General features: G+C 42.2%; 2 protein-coding genes across 2 annotated transcripts; both read left to right on the plus strand.

Annotated features, from left to right (window-relative positions):
* The first annotated feature begins 626 nt into the window (after window positions 1-626).
* LOC132592971 (vomeronasal type-2 receptor 26-like) lies at window positions 627-7,148 on the plus strand. Its single transcript, XM_088654950.1, has 4 exons — window positions 627-1,481; window positions 1,947-2,174; window positions 4,281-4,407; window positions 6,247-7,148. Exons 1-4 carry the CDS (start codon window positions 645-647, stop codon window positions 7,146-7,148), a joined length of 2,094 nt encoding a protein of 697 aa, XP_088511076.1. The 5' UTR covers window positions 627-644.
* A 6,367-nt stretch (window positions 7,149-13,515) lies between these two features.
* Window positions 13,516-18,377, plus strand: LOC148684029 (vomeronasal type-2 receptor 26-like). Its single transcript, XM_088654949.1, has 4 exons — window positions 13,516-14,370; window positions 15,302-15,529; window positions 16,040-16,166; window positions 17,476-18,377. The coding sequence occupies exons 1-4, from the start codon at window positions 13,534-13,536 to the stop codon at window positions 18,375-18,377; spliced, it is 2,094 nt and encodes a 697-aa protein (XP_088511075.1). The 5' UTR covers window positions 13,516-13,533.
* Window positions 18,378-27,047: the final 8,670 nt, after the last annotated feature.

Genomic DNA, 27,047 nt, shown 5'->3' on the forward strand with positions numbered 1-27,047 from the left:
TCTCTCTATCTTACACACACATCAAAGGTACTGATATCCCAGTGATATCAGTGGGCTTCTCCCTCATCAGCCGTTTTTGCTTAAGCAGCATTTCCTGCTTAGCGAGGAGGGTATCTGAATTGAATTGCTGGGGGAAAGGGGTAATTGATTACAGGATATTAACCCCATACAGTAATTCTTCCTCATCCCAACACCACACCTAATATGTGAAGGTTTAGGATTAAAGGGCTTTCAAAATAAACACACTGTGGAGCTGTGGCAAATTGAAGATACAATCCAGTTCTGCAGAGGAACAGTAATAGTACTGAGTAGCTGACTCACAAGTGAAATGGATGTTCATAAATGAAGTTGAGAAGTCTTGAAAAAGAAGAGACAGTTTGCGTGCTAGGGTATGTGCCTCATGAAGACAAAAGAAGTTCCACAGAAGAAATGTGTATAGAACCCAAGTTGCAATTCTGACATAGCGAAAAAATGCCAAAGGCAGAGGTAGTTAATCCTCTCTTTGGGCCGAAGTATGCTCCTACAATAAGTTTTATCCATCCTACAAGAACCTCACCACATAATGTATATAAATAATTTGAAAGAACTCTGTCTCTTCTTTTCCTCCGTTTACGTTTCAGCTCATTTATGGCTCTGCTCCAGTGATGAATGATAAAAGCCCAGGGCTTCCCTTCTACCAGATGGCAGCCCCAGAAGCCCTTCAGTATGAGGGAATTCTCTCTTTGCTTCTGCATTTCAGGTGGACATGGATTGGAGTCTTTGCAACAGGCAGTGACAATGGAGAAAGATTTGTGCAAACCATTTTGCCAGTATTTACCAAGAGTGGTGTCTGCATTGCATTCATAGAAAGAATCCCCTATTGTAGTTTTATTTCTGAAATGAATGACATAGTAAAACAGGGGGCAATTATAAACCATAAAATTTTTAGCAGCACAGCTAATGTAATAGTTGCCTATGGAGAATCTTATTCCATGACAACTTTTAGATGGCTTCCATACCTATCAGAACTTGATGACATGACATACAATATAAAAAGTAAAGTATGGATAATAACAGCCAATGTTGAGTTCACCTCATTTGTCTATCAAAGGAAGTGGGATTCAGGGATATTCAATGGTGCTATATCCTTTGAAATTCACTTCAGAAACCCACCAGGATTTCATCAGTATGTTCTGCACAGAAACCCATCCAGCACAGATGGGGATGGTTTTATCAAGGACTTCTGGGAACAGGCCTTTGGATGTGTATTCTCAGATATCACTTCAGAAAAGGTGGAGGGGAATATTTGCACTGGAAAAGAGAAGCTGGAGAGCCTTCCTGGATCATTTTTTGAAATGAGCATGACAGGCCACAGTTACAGCATCCACAATGCTGTCTACGCCATGGCCCATGCTTTACATGCCATGTCTACATCCAGACTCAGGCACAGAGAAATGGCGTACGGAGGGAGAAAGAAGAATCAGAATCAAGAGTTTTGGCAGGTAATAGACTAAACATCCTCAATTGGAAGAGGCCTGTTATTCTCTCACAAAGTATGGATTTCCAAAATGAAGTTTGGATACCACTGAGATGCCATGGCATTCACAGATAAGAAGCAGCGGTAATGGTCAAGAGAGATGTTCAGTATTCTCTCTATCCCATATAAACCCAATCCTCCCTCAGAGCAGGTGGTTTCCTGTTGTGTCTCCTGGGATGAAGAGGGAGAGAGGAAAAGAAGTGGGGGTGAGGATAGATAGAAAGAAAGGTTGTTAAAAAGTGGAGAGGGAGAGAGATGTGGGAGAGAGAAAATTGGTGGTCTCTCCATCCTTGGACCTGACTCCACTCACTGTTGACTTAATCACCACCCACCACTTGCTGTAGGTCCTGCCCACAGGAAACAGATACCTTAGCCCTGTATTGCAACTGCAGTCTTTTCCAAACAAGTGCGTTTTCTGTTTTCAATCTAGCTTCATCGCTTTCTGAGAAGTATTTCGTTTAACAATACGGCTGGAGATGTGGTCTTCATCAATCAGAATGGAGAGGCAGCATCTAGCTTGAATATTGTCAATTGGATTATATTCCCCAACCAAAGTTTCCACAGAGTGAGCATTGGGAGGATAGATCCACAGGCTTCTCCAGACCAATCATTCATCCTTGATGAAGATGCCATAACATGGCACAGTTGGTTTAATCAGGTAGAGTTGCATTGTTAGATAATTCCAAAGAGATTCAATCTTGCATGTCTATTCACTGTCTTTTAATCTGCAAGTTACTGTGTAGAACATGACCAATGCATACAAGTACCAGATTAAGAGCCAAAAGCTTACAGCAAAAATGACTCAAGAAGCAAAGGTAAATATTTTATTATATTTATTAATATTTTATTACAAAGTACATTTACAAAATACTGATTTTCCATCGAGTTAAAGAGGATGCATAAATAGGTATGCCCCAGGATTTTGCCTTTCTTCCAAGAAAAGTGGAGAAATCAGGTGGTTGGGGAAAGGAGGCATATTAATACCAGAGGAAGAAAGTGAGAACAGACAGCAGAAGGTGGAGGAGACCACTATTCTTCTAAGGCCACAAGTGGAAGAGGTGGAAGCAAGAGAAGTGGTGAAGATTGAGAGAGTGAAGGAGGGAGCTGAGAGAAAAAGTGTGAAGAGCAAGCGATTGAGTATTAGGAATGGATACATCAGTCTTTAAAAAAGAGTTATCTCAAAAGATGTATTCAAAAGTATCTTACCATGCTGAGATTTGTGTTGCAACATTTCAAGGAGTATCACAGGTCTTTGATAGCTTAATTTCAATTTATGTATTTGTCCAGAATTTATGTTGCTTTGGAAATCACCAAGATTGCATTCCTCAGAAATCCCTTATTTAAACTCATCCTTAAACAGCATCTGATGGGTCCAAGAACAGGTGTAGCCACCAGCAACAAAATCAATTGTACACAACATACTCAAAAGTAGCCATTATGACAGTGATGGCGAACCTATGACACGCGTGTCAGACGTGACACGCAGAGCCCTCACTGGTGGCACGCGCCCCATTGGGCAATTTGCGCTGTTGTTGTCCCCCCCCCCCATTTTTCTCCTGCTCCTCCTACAGCTTGTCTCCGCTAGAGCTTGTCTCCACTGTGAAAACCCGGGTCCCTTTCTGTTGTTGTTGCTGGTAACCAGATTGGTTTTTAAAAACTTTCTGTGCTGTTTCTTTCTGGCACTTTGGCAGACTATGTCGGTGCTGCGTGTTAGTTCCAGCGAAGGTATTATTCGTCATTTATTTCTGTTCTCTCCCCCCCCAAAAAGCACAGCAGCTTTGGGGCACATCCCAAAAGCAAAGCAACTTTTGCACACCCCCCCCCCAAAAAAAGCCTCCAAAACTTTGGTCAGCAGCTCCCCCCAAAAAGCTCAACAACTCTGGGCACTTTGTGATAAGGTTTGATTTGGTTAAATAATTAGTTTTTGGTTTATTAAATACAGTTGTTGTTGTTGAATTATTATTACGGTTCTTGACCAGCACACATAAATATGCAATACATAAAAACAATAAAAGAAAACAAGAATATCTAAAAATAGACAATAAGTATAAGTTTTAACAATTAGTTAAAAGAAAACTAATTAAAAGGAGTATTACTACTTAGGGAGGTAGAATACAGCAGTTAATATCACTGGATCCTCTTTAGCTAGTCCTGAAGATGTTCTGAGGATATTTGGACACTGCTAATTAGATTGGACCGAATTTTTATGGCTCTAGCACAGAATTTGGCAACCTTCGCTGACACATTAGGGTTAGCGTCGGAAAGAAGCCACTCTATATAGAAATTATCCGAGCATCCAGGTAGCTCTGCCAGTATAGTGTGGATAAATACAGTTATATATTACAATTATATATTTTTGTTATTTAAACTATAAATATCGCAAAATTATGGGTTTTTTTCTCAAAGTGACACACCACCCGAGTTATGCTTGTTTTTTTTTGGTGAATTTTGACACACCAAGCTCAAAAGGTTGCCCATCTCTGCATTATGACAAACTGAATAGGGACATTAGAGTAACTTCAGGGTGTACATTAATTGGCAGGGCAATCTATGCAGAACAGATAAGCACAACAATGAAATCCTAGAACAATAGAGGGATTATCATATTACTTCAAAAAATTAAACTACTGAAAAAATATAGCCTTTTCACATATTGCTGAAATGCTGGCTCAGCTTAGTAACATAGAGAAGGGCCCAAGAACATGAAAATTTCCATAGTCATTATTCTCCTGATGACTCTTCCGCTATTTCATTTATGGAATAGACTCAGCCTCTTTCTGTCTGTACTGAGAGATGTCTTCCAGGATCCAGCAAGAAAGTGAAGGAGGGACAGCCACCTTGCTGCTACGATTGCATCCCATGTGCAGAGGGGAAGATTGCAAACCAGGATGGTAGGAGAAATAAATAGATTAAATAGATCCAGTCTCAGTGCTAATAATTGAAAGCTGTTGTAAGTACAGTGGTGCCTCGCTAGACGAAATTAATTCATTCCAGGACTCAATTCGTCCTACGAAAATTTTGTCTAGCGAGGCACCGTTTCCGATAGGAATGCATTAAAAGTCAATTAATGCATTCCTATGGGCTCAGGGGGGAACTGGTGGTGGTGGCGGCGGCGGCGCTTGTTCTCTTGGCTCGGGGAAGGCAGGCAGGCGCTTCCCCGAGCCAAGAGAGCAAGCGCTGCTGCTGCCAACGACAGAGCCGGATCGGACAAAGCTTCAGAAGCTTCATCGGATCCGCCTCTGTCGGGCGGGGTGGGGGGAAGGCGAAGGAACGATCCTATGCCTTTCCCCCACCTCTACCAAGCCCCATGCCGGCTGTGCGTGGCAAGACTTGTGTGCCTCCCCCGACATGGAGCGCGGTTTCGGAGACCTCCGAAGCCGCGCTCCATGCCGGCTGTCCGCGGCAAGACACAGTGGCGGGGGGAGACGTTGCCCCGTTGCCACGTCTTGCCTGCCTCCCCCGACATGGAGCGCGGCTTCGGAGGTCTCCGAAACCGCGCTCCATGCCAGCTGTGCGCGGCAAGACGCGGTGGTGGGGAAGACCTTCCCCCGCCGCCATATCTTGCCTGCCTCCCCAGGCACTGAACGCAACTTCGGACACCTCCGAAGTTGCGTTCAGTGCCGGCTTTTCGCGGAAAGACGCGGCGCCGGAGGAAGGTCTTCCCCCGCCGCCGCGTCTTGCCTGCCTCCTTTGAGAAACCCCTTGCTTGCCTGCCTTGAGAAGCCCCCTAGAATCCCCACTGTGTGACAGGCAGGATGTGGGGGAAGCACAGGATCTTTCCTGCGCTTCCCCCACATCCCGCCTGTCACACAGCGGGGATCGTAGGGGGCTTGAGAAGGCGCCCGGCTTTTTCGGCGAAGGCAAGCGGGGGACATCTACCTAGCCTGCTCCCTTGCCTTCGCCAAGAAAGCGCCGCCTCGGCGAAGGCAAGCGGGCAGACAACAAGTTGCTCCCCCGCTAGTTCCTCTTTGTGTTCTGCTGGTCTCTGCCAGGGCAGAAACCAGCGGAACACAAAGGGGAACCAGCTGCAGCAGGGAAAGAAGGCAAAGGGAGATCAGCTGAGAGGCGGTGACAGCTGCCAGCGCCTCTCAGCTGAGCTTCCTTTGCCTTCTTTCCTTGCTACAGCTGGTTCTCCTTTCACTAGATGAATGCCCTGATTTTCTGATCAGAGGACTTTATGGCCACGCTTCGCAAGATGAAGCGGTGGCCATAGAAAATCTCGTCGTATAGCGAGGCAACCTCCGATCAGAAAATCCTTTCGTTAAGTGGAATTTTCGTCTAGCAGGGCATTCGTCTAGCGAGGCACCACTGTACGGCTGAGTACATTACAAAATAGATAATCTACTGTGTCTGATCCTGCCTCTATGTGATCATTGCCTTTCAGATACTCTAAATATGCTAATCAAATGAGAGTGACTGGGCATTGAGAGTAATTGGATGGTATGTGGTTCAATCATATCTAGATGGGGCCTTCCCACTCCTTCTGACTTACACAGGCTGCATCCAGGCTAGTGTGAATAAATATTCAGATGTCAATGGCTCTGGCTTTAACACTTACAAGACCACATATCTCTGAACCAATTAAATTCAGTAATACCACTTTGCAGAGGCCCAGACAGTACTAGATATGTGTTTTGATTTAAAGAGAGCTCTTTTCTTCTCAGACAGAAAGTAAAAAGTTCAGCAAGTTGACATGATATGAGCTAATTTATTTATCCCCCCCCCCCCAGATATGAATGACTGTTATAAATGCCCGGACAAAGACTATCCGAGCAAGAACCGGGATGCATGTCTACCCAAGGATATCAGCTTCTTGTCTTATGAAGAACCTTTGGGCATCAGTTTATCCTGTTTCTCTCTTTCCCTTTCCTTGATCACAGCTCTGGTACTTGGTATATTTATAAAACACCACGTTACACCCATTGTCATTGCAAATAACCGAAACCTCACCTACGCTCTCCTCATCTCTCTCCTGCTCTGCTTCCTTTGTGCATTGCTCTTCATTGGCCGACCAGAGAAGGTGACCTGCCTCCTCCGGCAACCAGCTTTTGGCATCATCTTCTCAACCGCTGTTTCTTGTGTTCTGGCAAAAACCTTCACGGTGGTTTTGGCCTTCATGGCCACAAAACCAGAAACCAGGATGAGAAAATGGGTGGGGAAAGGACTAGGCCATGCCATTCTCCTTTCCTGCTCCATAGTTCAAGCAGGGATATGCACTGTGTGGCTGGCAACCTCTCCCCCATACCCAGATGTGGACATGCACTCAACGACAGAAGAAATCATACTAGAATGTAATGAGGGGAGTGTGGCCATGTTTTACTGTGTCCTCATCTACATGAGCTGCCTGGCAATTGTAAGTTTTGCTGTGGCTTTCCTCGCCAGGAAGCTACCAGACAGTTTCAACGAAGCCAAGTTCATCACTTTCAGCATATTGGTCTTCTGCAGTGTTTGGCTGTCCTTTATTCCTTCCTACCTGAGCACCAAGGGGAAATATATGGTAGCTGTGGAGATCTTCTCCATCTTAGCCTCTGGTGTTGGGTTGCTGGGCTGCATCTTTGCCCCCAAATGTTACATAATCATTTTGAGGCCTGAGCTGAACAATAGGGAACAGCTAATAAGGAAGAGAAATTAAAGAAATAATAAACCTGCCCTTTGCTGTATTTTGTTCTTTTCTTTGTCTGTACAGTATATAATTTTATGTAATTTTTTCTAGATTCCAAATTCCCATAGTAGAAAATTCATTTGTAAAATTGACTTATTTGCTTTAAGGAAAACAATCAAACATTTACACATACATTATTCTGTTGTAACATTTGTGGACAAGAAGACTCAGAGCAATTCTTGTCAAAATATACATGTAAGCAAATTTGGATCTGGCCTTAATTCTCTCTTTTTTTGTTCAATAATTTTTTATTAATTTTCAATGACAAAAGTCCAATATACACCATATTATATCAACACCAAATAGAAATACGTATTCAAATACCATTAAATTACATAGCAAATTATAAAGTTTATGTGGCCTCCCACGTGCTATACTTCAAGGTCTGATTCCCTCAATTTCTGCCTCCAGACTATTGCTCAAACCAAATGCAATCCACTCTTGATTAAAAAAAAACTCAGCCAGAGGTTTCCCCAGCCACTATGGACGGCATACAGCATATATATCTATATCTATATCTATATCTATATCTATATCTATATCTATATCTATATCTATATCTATATCTATATCTATATCTATATCTATATCTATATCTATATCTATATCTATATCTATATCTATATCTATATCTATATGCTGTATTATTTCATTTGTTGTTATCTGCCTATCTGCTTTCAATCCCCCTAGAGCAGGGATGGGAAGCCTATAACCCTCCAGATATTGCTTGACTACAGCCCTCTTCATTGCTGACCATTTTCCATACTGGATGGGGTTGGAGATTTTGGAACCCATCAACATCTGGAGTGCCACACATCCCCAACCACTGCCCTAGTGGAAGTGAAGCAGAACACATAATTTAAAAATAAAATGCTGAAGTTTGCAGAAGAAGCCAGAGACATTAGCATTGCTGAATGAAGTTGGACACTGAATTAAAATCTACCAAAAGGATGAAACATCAGGCTCAGCAATTTTGGGAATCCTGACCACCCTCACCTGGGTGCTGATGAAGTTTGGGGTCTGAGAGATTTCAAGAATCCTCTGTCTCCCTAAGGTGCCAGCTCACAGAGGTTGACAGAATCAAGAGAGATTTTTCACAAGGCTCTATAACAGGAGCCATACAGGAGGGCAGGGGGCACCAACTCAACCTCTCCAGAATTAGAGGGGCATTTACCCCTAGGGGTGTGGGCAAACGTGCATTCCCAGGCCACTGGGGAAGGAGGCTGAGAGCAAGGGGACACAACTGTCATCCCCAGAACAGCAATGAGAGGCCACTGTACTCATGTCACATAGCTGGTTGAATCCAGGTTCACTCAGCCAATTTACAAGATGCTGGCTACATTTTGGAGTCTTCATTGGCTACGAAGTCTTCTATTTTGAGCTTCTAAGTTCTCATTTCACCCATACACCACTGGTCCATTATTATCTAATGAAAGCGAATTTCTTCTGCAATACCACAGGGAATCCCGAGCACTAGATGAATAACTACACTTCTGCTTAGTTATTAACAGGGCTATAATTAATCTGCTGCTCCTCAAAAATCCCTGTGTATTTTCTTGGCCACTGGCAACATAACACAAAGGATACTACAACTTAACCAGAATTATTTAAATAGTGTCTGGGATCAGCAAGTCTGCTTTTGGATACTCCCAGATTGTGTCCTCTCAGGAAATTAATCTTCCATTTAAATGAGACAATTTTGATCTTAGAGAAACCTATTCTAGTATTGCCAGAAAAATAATAGTTTCTGCATAAAACAAGCAGTTGCCCTTGGATTAAGGATGGTAGTTTTAGTGTTCTTGCTGCTGCAACTGATTTCTTACAATGTATGTCAGACTCACCTAGCGAAATGCTGGCTCCAAGGTCCACACCATCCACTTCACACCTATCATCAGCCAGGAGAGTTCCTCATTGGTGGCATCGTTTCCCATGGTGGCTTCTTCACCTCTCCAGCAACATTCACTGAGGAACCTCCTCCAGCGCTGCCTGAAGAGCTTGTGTAAGAACTAAGTCACTCATTCATTACATCAAAGGAATGATCAAACCTAGAGTTGCAGCTTCAGAATAATGAATGAGGCTGCAAACTTTTACCCTTTTACCTGGGGAAATCCACTTTAGATTTGAATGAGACTTATGCTGGTGCAAAAAAAATGGAAGGAATCTCTTATGAATTAAGAGAATACAGGAGAAATTCCCATGTCTTGGTAGAGAAATGAATATAAATGTTTTGAAATATATGCATGTTTGTGTGTCTGGGAGAGCCCCTTTGAACAGCCAATTTTGATAGACTTTATCTGAACTACTAGAGTGTTAGTAAGAATGAATTTTTAAAAACCTGTTCTGAAGCTGAATATCCTTATGCTTTCATTTTCTGAACTTAGGCTAAGGTTTGTTTTAGCACTGAAAGGTACTTACTGTGTTATGAAATATAGAATTTAGTGAATTCCAATGACCATCACTGACTCATGAAAACGGGGTCACTGCAGAGAGAGACCAGAGACTTTGTAAGTGTCAGAAAAAGACCTCAGACATGTAAGGGAAGATGTCCCATGAGCCCCACATTAGCAAGCCTTGCTCTAGATACTATTAAGTTTAAAAGATTGGAAAACTGGGACAAAAGTAACAACATGAATTTCAATAGGGACAAATGCACAAATCTAAGATGAGGGACACTTGGCTTGCCAGTAGTACATGTGAAAAGGTTCAAGGGATCTGCATCAACAGAAGTATAGTGTCCTGACCAAAGAAAGTAATAGTCCTGTTCTATTCTGCCTTGGTCACTTGGAGTCCTGTGTCCAGTTCTGATCATCACAATTCAAGAAGGATATTGGCAAGCTGAAGCATGTGCAGAGGAGGGCAACAAAGATGGTCTGGAAGCCAAGCCTTATGTAGAATGGTTGAGGGAGTTTGGTATGTTTAGCTATGATGAGACTGAGGGGAGGTATGGTTGTTGTTGTTTAGTCGTTTAGTCATGTCCGACTCTTCATGACCCCATGGACCAGAGCACGCCAGGCACTCCTGCCTTCCACTGCCTCCCGCAGTTTGGTCAAACTCATGTTCGTAGCTTCGATAACACTGTCCAACCATCTCGTCCTCTGTTGTCCCCTTCTCCTAGTGCCCTCAATCTTTCCCAACATTAGGGTCTTTTCCAGGGAGTCTTCTCTTGTCATGAGGTGGCCAAAGTATTATGATAGCCATTTTCAAATATCTCAAGGGCTGTCACCAGAAAGATGAAACATGTTGTCTCTTGTTCTGGAGGTAAAGACACAAATTAGCTTCTTCAAGTTACAAGAGAGGGGATTTAAACTAAACTTCAGAGACAACCTTCTGTCAATAAGAGATATTCAATAGTAGAACGGATTTAGAGTTAACCCCACTGAAATCAATATGATTAACTACTGTGTTGGTGTGTAAAAGGATACATCTGTTGAAGTTCCTGCTGATACCATTTGCAACTCTCATTCTAGGGTGGTGCCTAAGGGTTACCAGCACATCGTGGCCTTGGCATTTGCAGTCAAGGAGATCAATGAAGACCCTCACATCTTACCCAATATCATCTTGGGCTTCCACTTATATGACAGCTATATCAATGCAAGGAGTACATATCTTGCCACACTGCTACTTTTATCGATGGTGGAGAAATTTGTCCCTAATTATATATGTGATGTTGAAAATAATCTGGTTGGGGTCATTGGAGGTCTTGATTCTGAAATCTCCTTTTATGTGGCAACTGTTTTGGATATCTTTAAGATTCCACAGGTAGGACACCTATGTACAATACCTCTATTAGTTTCCATAGAGAAAGAGGCAGGTTCTTCAGCATCAGTTCTGGGTGTATCACCACTTCAGGGTGAAGATAAAATTGGAACAAGAACTATGTACACCACCTTGAGATCCTTGGAAAATAAAGGTGGTACATAATTGTAATATAAGCAAACAGACAGACAGCAAAACCTGAAGAAAGGGGAAGGTTGCAATACCTGAAAAAAATATGTAACTCTCTCCCGTCTTACACACACATTTAGATCACTTATATACTAAAGGCCACTGATGGGAGAGTGGGCTTCTCTCTCACTGGCAGTTTTTGCTTATTCATCAGTTTCTGCTTAGTTAGGAGGGTATCTGAATTGAGCTGCTGAGGAAAGGGGGAATTGCTTACAAGATAAAAGCAGTAAGAATTTAGGTGCCCGTGGAAGATTTAGTGAAGAGGGCATGTCAAATAAGCTGCTGGGGAAGTGGGGGAATTGGTTACAGCTAAAAAACTGACAGGTAGGCGTCAGTACAATAACTATTCCTCTTTAGCACACCCAATGTATTTAAAGACACAGAGAAGTTATGGCAAATTGCAGATACAATCCAGTTGTGCAGGAGAGCAGCAAGTGTAGTTAGCAGCTGAATCACAAATGAAATAAATCTTCATAAATAATGTCTGAGAAGAATCAGCTTTGCTGTGTGATGGGGGATGTGCATCAATAATAATAATAATAATAATAATAATAATAATAATAATAATAATAATAATAATAATAATATTTTTATACCCCGCCCATCTGGCCGGGTCTCCGCAGCCACTCTGGGCGGCTTCCAGCAGAGCATTAAAATACAATAATCCATTAAACATTAAAAGCTTGCCTAAACGGGGCTGCCTTCAGATATTTTCTAAATGTCAGGTAGTTGTTTATCTCTTTGACCTATGATGGTAAGCGATTCCACAGGGTGGGTGCCACTACCGAGAAGGCCCTCTGCCTGGTTCCCTGTAGCTTTGCTTCTCACAGTGAGGGAACCGTCAGAAGGCTCTTGGCGCTGGATCTCAGTGTCCGGGCAGAACGATGGGGGTGGAGACGCTCCTTCAGGTATGCTGGACTGAGGCCATTTAGGGCTTTAAAGGTCAGCACCAACACTTTGAATTGTGCTCGGAAACGTACTGGGAGCCAATGTAGGTCTTTCAAGACCGGTGTTATGTGGTCTCGGCGGCCGCTCCCAGTCACCTGTCTAGCTGCCGCATTCTGGATTAGTTGTAGTTTCCGGGTCACCTTCAAAGGTATCCCCACATAGAGCGCATTGCAGTAGTCCAAACGAAAGATAACTAGAGCATGCACCAGTCTGCGGGCTGGTAGGGTCTCAGCCTGCGTATCAGATGGAGCTGATAAAGAGCTGCCCTGGACACAGAATTGACCTGCGCCTCCATGGACAGCTGTGAGTCCTCCACACCCGCCTGCCTCCTGTCCCCCACAAACAGTACTTCTGTCAGGATTCAACCTCAATCTCTTAGCCGCCATCCATCCTCCAACCGCCTCCAGACACTCGCACAGGACCTTCACCACCTTCACTGGTTCTGATTTAAAAGAGAGATAGAGCTGGGTATCATCCGCATACTGATGAACACCCAGCCCAAACCCCCTGATGATCTCTCCCACTGGCTGCATGTAGATGTTAAAAAGCATGGGGGAGAGGACAGAACCCTGAGGCACCCCACAAGTGAGAGCCCAGGGGTCTGAACACTCATCCCCCCCCCTTTCTGAACACGGCTCAGGAGGAAGGAGCGGAACCATTGTATGACAGTGCCCCCAGCTCCCAGCCCCTCTAGACGGTCCAGAAGGATGTTATGGTCGATGGTGTCAAAAGCCGCTGAGAGATCCAGCAGAACTAGGAAACAGTTCTCACCTTTGTCCCTAGCCCGCCGGAGATCATCGACCAGTGTGACCAAGGCAGTTTCAGTCCCATGATGAGGCCAGAATCCCGACTGCAAGGGATTCAAATGGTCTGCTTCTTCCAGGCATGCCTGGAGTTGTTCAGCAACCACTCGCCTTGCCCAAGAATGGAAGATTTGAGACTGGGTGATAGTTGGCCAAGAAAGACGAAGCTCTAGAGAAGAAATGTGTATCTGACCTAAGTTGCAATTCTGAAAAAGCCAGATAATGTCTATGTAATCTGCTGTTTGGTGCAAGGTATGTTCCCCCATTCAGTTTCAACTATTGTACACGACCCTTCCAAATTTTGCAATGGCATAAACAATGTTTGTTTGTTTTTAAGTGAAGTAGACACAATGCCCTGCTCCAGTCATGAAAGTCTTAACTAGATTCTTAAAAAGAATATAAAACAGACACTATTCCCTCTCCAGTCATCAAATCAAAGGTTTAAAAACCAGAATAGGGAGGTGATCCCAGTTTTCAACCCATCTGCATGTGTGCCTTTTTATTAATGAGAGAGAGGCACACAAACCCTGAAGCATTGGTAAAAGGGCATCTTTGACTAACAGGGTTCACCACATGATGTACAGTATATGAAAGGACTCCACTTTGTCTCTTTTCTTTCCCCATTTACTTTTTAGCTCATTTATGGCTCTGCTCCAGTGATGAATGAGAAAAGCCCAGGGCTTCCCTTCTACCAGATGGCAGCCCCAGAAGCCCTTCAGTATGAGGGAATTCTCTCTTTGCTTCTTCATTTCAGGTGGACATGGATTGGAGTCATTGCAATGAACAATGACAATGGAGAAAGATTTGTGCAAACCATTTTGCCAATATTTACCAAGAGTGGTGTCTGCTTTGCATTCCTAGAAAGAATCCCCAATTTAACTTTTATTTCTGCAATTAATGGCATGCTACAACAGGGGGCAAGTATAAACAATAAAATCTTTAGCAGCACAGCTAATGCAATAGTTGCCTATGGAGACTCCTATTCCATGGCTACTTTTAGATGGCTTCCATACCTATCAGAACATGATGACATGACACACAATATAAAAAGTAAAGTATGGATAACAACAGCCCATGTTGAGTTCACTTCATTTGTCAGTCAAAAGAACTGGGATTCAGGGATATTCAATGGTGCTATATCCTTTGAAATTCACTTCAGAAACCCACCAGGATTTCATCAGTATGTTCTGCACAGAAACCCTTCCAGCACAGATGGGGATGGTTTTATCCAGGACTTCTGGCAACAGGCCTTTGAATGTGAATTCCCAGATATCACTTCACACAAGGTCGAGGGGGATATTTGCACCGGAGAAGAGAAGCTGGAGAGCCTTCCTGGATCACTTTTTGAAATGAGCATGACAGGCCACAGTTACAGCATCCACAATGCTGTCTACGCCATGGCCCATGCTTTACATGCCATGTTCACATTCAGACTCAGACACAGAGGAATGGTGTACGGAGGGAGAGGGAAGAATCTGGATCAACAGTTTTGGCAGGTAAAGGCTGAACATCCTTAATTGGAAGAGACCTGTTATTCCCTCACAAAGTATGGATTTCCAAAATGTTGTCAGCTTGGCCATTCATCTCAGAAAAGAAAAAGCACTTTTATGAGAGAAGTTTGGATACCACTGAGATGCCACTGCATTCACAGATAAGAAGCAGTGGTAATGGTCAAGAGAGATGTTCAGCATTCTCTCTATCCCATATACACCAAATCCTCCCTCAGAGCAGGTGGTCTCCTGTTGCGTCTCCTGGGATGAAGAGGGAGAGAGGAAAAGAAGTGGGGGGTGGGGATAGAAAGAAAGGTTGTAAAAAAGGGGAGAGGGAGAGACAGATGTGGGAGAGAGAAAATTGGTGGTCTCTCCATCCTTGGACCTGACTCCACTAACTGCTGACTTAATCACCACCCACCACTTGCTGTAGGTCCTGCCCACAGGAGAAAAGATACCCCTTCCTGTATTAGAACTTCCGCTTTTTCCAAACAATTGCCTTTTGTGTTTTCAATCTTGCTTCATCCCAAGGGCCGAGTCTCTGTTTTTTGTTCTTGCGATAATTGTTGGATTGAAACCCTCCAGCACATAGTGTTTCTATGCGCTCTCTATAGTGCTGTCCGGGAAAATCCATTAGTCCAAAATTTGCCTGGGTATCCGGCAGATTCACACCTTGCCTTTTTTCTGCAAGATACAGATCCGTTTGAAACCTTACAATTGGCAAAAAAAATTAACTTCTGTTTTGTCCTATAAAGAGATGTAATGGATTGCTATATGTAACCTGAAATTCTTTTTATAATATTTTTATTCCTAATTCTGTATATCTTTTAAGCTATTTTATTCTTATTAATTGTAAACCAATTGTGAGCCCCCTTGTTTGTTTTTGTATGTTTATGAGCTTAAAGCTGAAATAAACAGATTGAATGATTGAATCTAGCTCCATCACTTTCTGAGAAGTCTCTCATTTAACAATACGGCCAGAGATGTGGTCTTCATCAACCCGAATGGAGAGGCATCATCTAGCTTGGATATTGTCAATTGGATTATATTCCCCAACCAAAGTTTGCACAGAGTGAGAGTTGGGAGGATAGATCCGCAGGCTCCTCCAGATCAATTATTCATCCTTGATGAAGATGCCATAACATGGCACAGTTGGTTTAATCAGGTAGGACCGCATTATTTGATAATTCCAAAGAAATCAGTATTGCCTAAGCAATGAGCATTCACCTGCATGTCTATTCACTGTCTTTTAAACTGCAAGTTACTGTGTAGATTATGACCAATGCATCCAAGTACCAGATTAAGAGCCAAAAGCTTACTGCTAGAAGCCATTCAAGGAATAAAGGCAAATGTATTTTATTATATTTATAAATATTTTATAAATATTTCTTAACAATTATAAAATACTGGTTTTTAACTGAGGAAAAGAGGATAGATAAGTGCCAAGATTTTTCCTTTCTTGCTAAAAAGTGGGGAACAACACCTACACATCTCAGAACAATAGAGGGAGTATGACATCACTTCAAACATTACTACTACTAAAAATATATAGCCATTCTACAAATTGCTGAATTGCTGACCCAGCTTAGTAACATAGAGAGGGGCCCAGGAACATGAAGATTGCCAAACTCTTTGTCCTCTTGCTGATCCTTCTGCTCTTTCGTTTACGGAATAGACTCGGCCTCTTTCTGTCTGTACTGAGAGATGTCTTCCAGGATCAAGCAAGAAAGTGAAGGAGGGACAGCCACCTTGCTGCTATGATTGCATCCCATGTGCAGAGGGGAAGATTGCAAACCAGGATGGTAGGAGAAATTAATAGATTAAATAGATGCAGACTCAACACTAATAATTGAAAGGTGTTGTAAGGACGGCTGGGTTTACTTTTCAAAAGAGATTATATACTGTGTGTGTGATAAAGTCTCTTTGTGATCATTGCCTTTCAGATAGTCTAAATATACTAATCAAATGAGAATGAGAAAGCATTGAGAGTAGTTGGGTGGTATGTGGTTCAAAGCATTTCTTCTGCTTCTGGTTCTGGTTCTGGTTCTGGTTCTGGTTCTGCTTCTGCTTCGATCACTCGTAGCCGAGTAAGATTGTATTCCATAAACACGGTTTTAACAATGAGTCTGTAAGTGACACTGGAGGCCAATTCTGGATCCACACGTCCTTCCACAGTGGGGATATTGGTTTCCAGGCGGGAGTTGATCATGGCGTGGATTTGCCAAGCATGCCTTTCTCTTTCCACATTTCTACCTTGTGTCCTGAGCATATCTAGAGGGGGCCTAGATACTTCTTCTGATTTACATAGGCTGCACCCAGGCAAGTGTGAATGAATATTCAGATGTCAATGGCCCTGGCTGTGGCACTTACAAGACCACATAGCTCTGAACCAATTAAATTCAAGAATACTGTAGTAATTAAATACAGAGGATCATACCATATAAGATTTTGACAAACTGAGCATGTTCGGACTGTGGTTAGACTATTCTCGGTAACTAGAGTGAAATACAATACTGAGGTGAAATCTAATCCTGCAATAAAATTTTAGCAAACCATGAGGAAGCTCCTTTGTTTAAACTGGGAGTCAATACACATGCTCAAACTTTTTGTAACTTGGACCAATCATGAGGAGACAACAAACAATAAAGATTATCTATATCTATCTATCTATCTATCTATCTATCTATCTATCTATCTATCATCTATCAATCTATCTAAAAAAGTGCCTTAAGAGGAAATGGGGTGAGGGAAACAAAGCATTTCAATTGGATAGGAAATTTAAACTTAATGGAATGTGTGGAATTTGTGCCAAATGTATAAAACTTTTTCAAACTCTTTTTATGATGTTCAGTTGTTTTAAGGAGCTATTCCCAGCTGAAACCTCTGTGCAGAATTAAACACTTTGGACTACGTTTTCCCTCATGCTCTAATGTGGTTTATTGGCATATCCATGAGAAAGAGAAAGCTTAGATTGCAACAAGACCATATGACAGAGCATCAGACAGTACTAAACATGTATTTTGATTTAAGCGGAGCTCTTTTCTTCTCAGACAGAAAGTAAACATTTAAGCAAGCTGAAATGTATGACCTAAAATATTTATTTTCCCCAAGATATGAATGACTGTAAGAAATGCCCAGACAAAGACTATCCAAGCAAGAACCGGGATGCATGTCTACCCAAGGATATCAGCTTCTTGTCTTATGAAGAACCATTGGGCATCAGTTTAGCCTGCTTCTCTCTTTCCCTTTCCTTGATCACAGCTCTGGTACTTGGTACATTTATAAAACACCACGATACACCCATTGTCATTGCAAACAACCGAAACCTCACCTACGCTCTCCTCATCTCTCTCCTGCTCTGCTTCCTTTGTGCATTGCTCTTCATTGGCCGACCAGAGAAGGTGACCTGCCTCCTCCGACAAACAGCTTTTGGCATCATCTTCTCAACTGCTGTTTCCTGTGTCCTGGCAAAAACCTTCACGGTGGTTTTGGCCTTCATGGCTACAATACCAGAATCCAGGATGAGGAAATGGGTGGGGAAAGGACTAGGCCACTCCATTCTCCTTTCCTGCTCCATAGTTCAAGCAGGGATATGTACTGTGTGGCTGGCAACCTCTCCCCCATACCCAGATGTGGATATGCACTCAATGACAGAAGTAATCATACTAGAATGTAATGAGGGGTCTGTGACAATGTTTTACTGTGTCCTCATCTACATGAGCTTCCTGGCAACTATAAGTTTTGCTGTGGCTTTCCTCGCCAGGAAGCTACCAGACAGTTTCAACGAAGCCAAGTTCATCACTTTCAGCATGTTGGTCTTCTGCAGTGTTTGGCTCTCCTTTATTCCTTCCTACCTGAGCACCAAAGGAAAATATATGGTCGCTGTTGAGATCTTCTCCATCTTAGCCTCTGGTGGTGGGCTGCTAGTTTGCATCTTTGCCCCAAAATGTTATATAATCATTCTGAGGCCTGAGCTGAACAATAGGGAACAGCTAATAAGGAAGAAAAATTAAAGAAATGATAAACCTGTCATTTGCTGTATTTTGTGTTTTTCTCTGTGTTTACATTAGAGTATTTGGAAATATGAATTCAGCTGCTGCCTTATATAATTTTTTTCTAGAGTCCAGATTCCCATAGTTTGCTTTGAGGTAAACAATAATACCTTTTGTTGTTGTTGTTGTTTAGTCATTTAGTCGTGTCTGACTCTTCGTGACCCCATGGACCATAGCACGCCAGGCACTCCTGTCTTGCACTGCCTCCCGCAGTTTGGTCAAACTCATGTTCGTAGCTTCGAGAACACTGTCCAACCATCTCGTCCTCTGTCGTCCCCTTCTCCTAGTGCCCTCAGTCTTTCACAACATCAGGGTCTTTTCCAAGGATTCTTCTCTTCTCATGAGGTGGCCAAAGTATTGGAGCCTCAGCTTCACGATCTGTCCTTCCAGTGAGCACTCAGGGCTGATTTCCTTAAGAATGGATAGGTTTGATCTTCTTGCAGTCCATGGGACTCTCAAGAGTCTCCTCCAGGACCATAATTAAAAAGCCTCAATTCTTCGGCGATCAGCCTTCTTTATGGTCCAGCTCTCACTTCCATACATCACTACTGGGAAAACCATAGTTTTAACTATACGGACCTTTGTCGGCAAGGTGATGTCTCTGCTTTTAAGATGCTGTCTAGGTTTGTCATTGCTTTTTCCCCAAGAAGCAGGTGTCTTTTAATTTCGTGACTGCTGTCACCATCTGCAGTGATCAAGGAGCCCAAGAAAGTAAAATCTCTCATTGAAAATTAATTTTAAAAATTGAACAAAAAAAGAGAGAATTAAGGCCAGATACAGATTTGCTTTAATAATACCTTTACACATACATTATTCTGTTGGAGCATGTGCTGACAAGAAGACTCAGAGCAATTCTTGTCAAAGTATACATGTAAGCAAATCTGTATCTGGCCTTAATTCTCTCTTTTTTTGTTCAATTTTTAAAATTAATTTTCAATTACGATACTCCAATATATTATATCAACCATATTATATCAACACCAAATAACTACCGGTATTCAAATACTAATCAATTACATAGCCAATTATAAAGTTTATGTGGCCTCCCACATGCTGTCTGATTCCCTTTAATTCTGCCTCCTGGTTATTGCTCAAACCAAATGCAACCCACTCTCGACAAAATCTCTTCTACCACAGCTACAATAATTGACTTCAATTTGTATTAACACATTTAGTAAATTGTAAATTTGTAAGTGAGGTTTTCCTTTCTTCCTGTGTGAGGTTTTAATTTTCATCCATAGTTCTTTATTTCTTTATCAGATATTATGTCCATATTAATTATTCCTGATTACAGCTCTGTTGACTCAGAGTTACTCTGGAAAGATCTCTCTGTTTTTTTCTCAATTCTTCTGATCCATCCGTAAAATTCCATACTACCAATTTCAAGCAGGGAATCGCCTAGCGTTCTGCCAAAGCCCTGGAAGCCTCCAAATTCTCCCCTCCATATCCAAACAAAGCTATTTATTATAATTAGTCATAGAAGAATGATCTGGTGTCCTGCCAGAATCCCAGAAAGTCACCAAAGTCCAGTCCGTCCTCCCCTCAATCAGGAGGAAAGTAAGAATTAACTCCGCAGAGGCTCCAAGTTTTTTTATATAATTATTCCAAACTTTAATATTTTCCTGTTTATCATTACAATCCATATCTATACTCCCATCTCCTTTTTTCTTCACTTGCTGTAAAGAACATTTTTTGGGCAATCTTGGGGGGTTTTCTGAATCATTTATGTAACAAAGGATTAATGAAGCGATTTACTCCCACCAAAACATGTACCATCTTTTAGCTCGAATAAAGTCATATTTCCAATTTGAATCTGTACTACATTGTAGCTGTTTCGATTTGGCAGTGCTTAATATTGTCACATCATTACCAGAACACATCTGTGCATTAATCCTAATTAATCTCTTAAAGAAAAACAAGAGGAACTGCTGTTCTTAATGGTGGCATTGGAGGGCTACTGAGAGACGAAGTGCTTTTGCACCCAGCATCTCCCTGCCTCCCACATCTTTGTCTGAGTGAAAGCCAGATACCGAGACAATCCGCCAGTGAAGCTCCCCCACCCCACCCCTGGTCCACAGTCTTAAACACCTCTTCAAAATCTCCTTATAAATTATCAAATCCAATTCTCAATAAAATAATCCAATCTTGATAACAGCAAAATTAAAAATCCATTCACTGATCCCTCCAGGCACCTATATCCAGCTTCCTGGGGGACTTATTTTAACTTTTTAAAAAAGTCTTGCAGGCAATTTAATTCAATTCACACCTCTCTCTCCCAAGCCTGCTTCAGGGAAGCATTTTAAATGTCCATTTCCTGGTAAATTGATTGCTTCCTTTCACCTTTCCAGCTAGGGGTCAAGTTACTGTGTCACAATGTAATCAATGTAGGAGACCAACTTCTGTTTTTAGAGTCTCCTGCCATGGCCAATTCTTTAAAATAAAGCAGCCAGTTTTCAATCTTATTACTCACAGTGCCCAATGTCAATTCTTTTTTCTTTTCTTTTTTCTGAAAAATTCACCGCTCTCCGCTGCCGCTCGGAGCTTCACTTCAAGAGGGTGAAGATGGCGCTCGAAAATGCCTCCCGTGACTACCACCCCACTCACTCCGGGGCTCTTAAAAGAGTAAAGGAGTCACTCTTGGGGCTTTGCCGAGCTCTTCCTCCCCAGAACGCTCAATCTGTGGCTTTCTCGGGGGGGGGGGCTTACTCTCGCAGCTCTCCCCCCCCTCTCAAAGCCAGGTCCCTCAGAGCTCAAGGGAAACCCCGCCGCACAATGCTGGTGGTAGACCGGAAGTCCCTTGATTGTACTGTTTCAAGGGTCTTGAGATTGGCAGAAAGTCCGATTTGTGAGCCATACAAGACTTGGGCTAAAGATTTTGCCTGAAAACCTTTAAGGGCCATAGGAAGGAAGCCCACACCTTTCCTTCTGAATAATCTAAGGATGGCATTTGCACTTCTTCCTGCTGAAGTAGCTGATTCAGTCAGGTGTGTTGACAATTTGGCATTATAAGAGAAGGATATGCCTAAGTAATGGAAGATCTTAGTTTGTTCTATGGCATTTCCCTTCATACTCTAATTGTTTTTCTTGAAGGAAAGGTCAAAATGAACAATTTTAGTTTTGGCAAATTTAATTGTTAACAATTCAGTGTTACATTGGTCGCTGAATTTCCCTAAGGCTCGTTTCAAACCAACTTTAGTTTGAGAGAGGAGAACAGCGTCATCCGCATACATTAGAACTGGTACTTTTCTACCACTGGAAAGCACGGGGGGATGAGTATCGATTTCATGACAGCATGTGATCAAAGAATTAACATAGATGTTGAATAAAAAAGGAGCTGGTAAACATCATTGTCTGACCCCTCTTTGAACTGGAATTCCTTTAGAAAGTGTGCCATGCTATGTGAATCTTATATGAAGGGTATTATTTTCATGCAGCTTAATCATCAGAAATAATATAGTGGAAATAAACATGTTACTGGAGCACGCTGGGGATGCCTTTTCCAGAGCTATGCTCACCGGAGGACGCTTGGAGAAACGGGGGGGGGGGGTTGCTGATAGCCCAGAAAACTCTCCCTACAGTCTTCGATCTAGCACATCCTTTCAATGGTCTGATTTTGGAAATGTTATATGGCATGGGGCACCCACCCACCCATCTGTTGAATACGCATGTCACCTTAGTCTTTCCTCTCAGAGTTCAAACATTTGGGCAGAGTCCAGAAATGAATCTATGATTCTCCTGACAGAGGAGAAGGCATTGATTTGGTGTTATCCTAGATGATTTCCCACATATTGTGCTGCTTGCAGATCTGGACTACATAAAGACAGTATACTCCCCCAGAGGAAAGGGAAATGATGGTTGTGTCCTATTTTGAGTGGATACTGCCCTGGATTTGAGGAGAAAGCATTTGGAGGAGAGAATCTTTGCAGCTCAAGAGATGCCACTAGATTCACAGATAGGAAGTGGTCAAAGTCAATAGAGAGGTTCAGCATTCTCTCTAAGCCCATATCCACCAAATCCTTCATCAGAGCAAGTGGCTGCACAACACTGCGTCTCATGGAGAGGAATAAAGGAAAAGATGGAAAAGGGAGTGTGGGAAAGAAGAGCTGTAAGAAAGACTGAGAGAGATGCATGTTTGTGAAAGAAAATGGGTTGGCTTTCTCCATGCTTGGACCTGACTCCTCTCACAGTTGCCTAAATCACCACCCACCTTTTGCTGCATTCTCTGCACACAGGAAAAAAGGTTGCTCAGCCCTGTATTAGACTGTAGCCTTTTCTAAACACCTGTCTTTTCTGTTTTCAATCTAGCTCCATCACTTTCTGAGAAGTATCTCATTTAACAATAACGCAGGAGATGTGGTCTTCATCAACCAGAATGGAGAGGCAGCCTCTAGCTTGGATATTGTCAATTCGATCATATTCACAAACCAAAGTTTGCACAGAGTGAGCGTTGGGAGGATAGATCCACAAGCTCCTCCAGACGAAAAATTAACCCTTGATGAAGATGCCATAACATGACACAGTTGGTTTAACTAGGTAGGGCCACATTGTTATCAAATTCAGAAGAGATTCAATATAGCTTAAGCAACAATTATCCACCTGCCTGTCTAATCACTGGCTTTTGAACTGCAAGTTACTGATTAGTGGATGGCCAAAGCAGGATCACCAACTTGAATAAAATATTGAAGGGGGGGGCAGGAAAGTCCCACAATGCTTCTATGTACGTACCTTATGCCTCTAGCTTGTCTGCTCCCTCTATCTTCTCTATGGGCTCCATGTGGGATCCAGAAACATTCTGGAGAAAAGTAAGGATGCCACTAGATCCAAAGGCAAATATTTCATTAAGGAGGTTACAAAACAGAAGAACCCTTTTACTATAAAAAGCACTTAAGCAAGGCTGACATTGTAAACTCACCCTCAGTAATCTGATTGCAAACCAAAACAGTGAAAGCTAGGTTGTCTCACCCTAATCCCAACCCTTCACAGACCCCACCACAAGCTTCATCCATAAAAATTTGGTTTGTGCATCACACAATCTTCATCTGAATGTGGGTTATTAGGCCCAAGTCAAATACCAGTTTTTCTATGAAGAGTACAGGAGGGCATGTTTTCTTTAAGCCAATCACGGCCTTGGCATACATTTCCCCAGCACTAGAGGCTGTACATCTGAAAGACCAATTAGCTATCCAGTGGATTTTTGCATGATCATGTTGACCTTGAAACAATCTTACATCAGGCAGTGCACATAGGTGGTCAGTTGGAGTAATTAAATAGGTTCTTTTTTCCCTTCTGAAAGACTGCAACCAGATTCCTAAGTATATAAAGAAAACTAGTGTGAAATAAACCAAAGAGATTGGGATTTCTTTATAAATATTAAATACTGGTTTTGAACTGAGTGAAAGACCATGTATTAATTGATAAGCCTCATGACTTTGCCTTTCTTGCGAGAAAAGTGGAGAAATGAAGTGGTTGGGAAAAGGAGGAAAAAAGTTAAAACAGAGAGCAGCAGATGCAGGAGACCACTAGTCTTCTAAGTGGGCCAGTGGAAGAGGTGGAAGCAGAAGAAGTGGTCAAGATAGAGAACGTGAAGGAAAGGAGGCTGAGAGGATAGGTGTGAAGAGCAAGAGACAGAGCATTAGGAATAGATGCATCAGTCTTCAAAAAAGAGTTATCTCAAAATATGTATTCCAAAGTATATTTCCCCCTTAAAATTATCAATGTCTCAAATCTCTTGGATAGCTTCATTCCAATTCATGTATTTGTCCAGAATTTTTTTTTTTTTTGTATGAAAACTCATAAAGAACTTATTCCTCAAAAATCCCTTATTTGGAACTTTAAGAAATTCTTCCCCAGACGACATCTGATGGGCCCAAGAATAGGTGTAGCTACCAGCACCAAATCAGTTCTAGAGTTGTCTACCTACTGGACAACATACTAAGAAGTAACAATTATAACAAAATTAACAGGGACACTAGAGAAACTTCAAAGTGTGCCTGCACATACCAGAGCAATAGAGGAGATATCACATCACTTCAAACATTACTACTACTAAAAAGAAAAGTAGCAATTGCTCTTGGTAGAGGCATTCCGTATCAATTTAGAAACATAGAGTGGAGCCAAAGAACCTGAAACATTCTGAACTCATTATTCTCTTGATGATTCTTCTGCTCTTCCATTTATGGATTAGACTCAGCCTCTTTCTGTCTGTATTGAGAGATGTCTTCCAGGATCAAGCAAGAAAGTGAAGGAGGGACAGCCACCTTACTGCTACGATTGCATTCCATGTGCGGAGGGGAAGATTTCAAACCAGGATGGTAAGGAACAGGATTTGATTAAATGGATCCATTTGATTGAAAGATGTAAGGTTGGCTGAGGTTAAGTTTCAAAAGAAGACATAAGATATTTTGTGTCTCTGCCTCTTGGTGGTCATTGTCCTTTAGATATTGGTGGTAGTAGTAGTAGTAATAATAACAATAATTCATATGCTGCCCATCTGACTGTCTTTCCCAAGCTTCCAACATCAACCACAGTATAACTTCAAACATTAAAGGCTTCGCTATATAGGGCTGCATTCAGGTGTCTTTTAAAAGTCAGATTGTTGTTTTCCTTGCCATATGATGGGGGTACATTCCCCAAGGTGGGTGCCACTACCAAGAAGGCCCTGCGCCTAGTTCCCTGTAACCTCACTTCACGCAATGGGAAAACTGACAAAAGGCCCTCAGGGCTTGATCTCAATGTAGAGGCTGAACAATGGAGTTATACAGGGTCAATATTTAGAGAGATAGTTTGAAGATATTAATCAAATGAAAATAACCATGCATTGAGAACAGCCAGGTGGTATGTGGTTCAAATAATATCCAGAGGGGCCCTTGTCACTCCTTCTGACTTACACAAGCTGCACTCAAGCTAGTGCGATGATACATTCAAATATCACGAGGAGGAATGGCCCTGGCTGTGTCACTTATAGGACAACATCGCTCTCAACGACATGAGAGAGTACTGGACATACATTTTATTTGAGCTGAGCTCTTCTCTTATCAGACAGAAAATAAACCTTTCAGCAAGCTGGTGTGAAAGGAACTAAGGTCCTACTCCAGATATGAATGACTGTAAGAAATGTCCAGACAAAGACTATCCAAGCAAGAACCTTGATGCATGCCTACCCAAGGATATCAGCTTCTTGTCTTATGAAGACTCTTTGGGCATCAGTTTAGCCTGCTTCTCTCTTTCCCTTTCCTTGATCACAGCTCTGGTACTTTTATGAAACACCATGATACACCCATTGTCATTGCAAACAACCGAAAGCTCACTTACACTCTCCTCATCTCTCTCCTGCTGTTTCCTTTGTGCATTGCTCTTCATTGGCTGACCAGAGAAGGTTGCATGCCTCCTCCGGCAACCAGCTTTTGGTATCATCTCCTCAACCACTGTTTCTTGTGTCCTGACAAAAACCTTCACGGTGGTTTTGGCCTTCATGGCTACCAAACCAAAATCCAGGATGAGGAAATGGGTGGGGAAAGGACTAGGCCACTCCATTCTCCTTTCCTGCTCCATAGTTCAAGCAGGGATATGTACTGTGTGGCTGGCAACCTCTCCCCCATACCCAGATGTGGACATGCACTCAGTGACTGAAGAAATCATACTAGAATGTAATGAGGGGTCTGTGGTATTGTTTTACTGTGTCCTCGTCTACATGAGCTTCCTGGCAACTGTATGTTTTGCTGTGGCTTTCCTCGCCAGGAAGCTACCAGACAGTTTCAACGAAGCCAAGTTCATCACTTTCAGCATGTTGGTCTTCTGCAGTGTTTGGCTGTCCTTTATTCCTTCCTACCTGAGCACCAAGGGAAAATACATGGTCGCTGTGGAGATCTTCTCCATCTTAGCTTCCAGTGTTGGGTTGCTGGGCTGCATCTTTCCCCCCAAATGTTATATAATCATTCTGAGGCCTGAGCTGAACAATAGGGAACAGCTAATAAGGAAAAAAACTTAAAGAAATAATATACCAGTCCTTTTACGCTTCTCTCTGTGTGTACAGTGGAAAATTTGGAAATATATGTTCAGTTGCTTCCTCATATAATTTTTTTTTTACTCCAAATTTCCATAGTCGAAAATTCCTTTGTAAAATTGACTATTTTGCTTTGAAGCAAACAATCATACGTTTACACATACATTATTCTCCTGTAGCATGTGCTGACAAGAAGACTCAGAGCTATTCTTGTCAAAATATACATGCCAGTAAATCTGTATCCTGCCTTAATTCTCAATGATAGTTTGTTTCACAGCTTTCAGTATGATAGGATCTATGAAACTGTACTATTGCAGGCCATGGAATATTCGAGTATTCATTTATGGTTTATTGTTCTGTACTGCTAACAGTCAGATTTTTCCTGATTGTATAACCCAGGTTCATCCTTTGAATTCCTTTATTGTTTAAAAACATATATGGGCAATATACAAACAATATACATATAATAAACACACACATTACACCAATAAACAACATTTCAACAATATGATCCCTTTTCTTTCTCGCATCTCCAACATATGAAACTTGCAGCAAGTTCAGGAAAGACAAGCACAGATTGCCCTATTATGGGGTGGGATATGCAGAGTGATCCCTAGTTTTCAGAGATT

Source organism: Zootoca vivipara, chromosome 12 (assembly GCF_965207765.1).
Source record: "Zootoca vivipara chromosome 12, rZooViv2.hap1.1, whole genome shotgun sequence".
Classification (NCBI taxonomy): domain Eukaryota; kingdom Metazoa; phylum Chordata; class Lepidosauria; order Squamata; family Lacertidae; genus Zootoca; species Zootoca vivipara.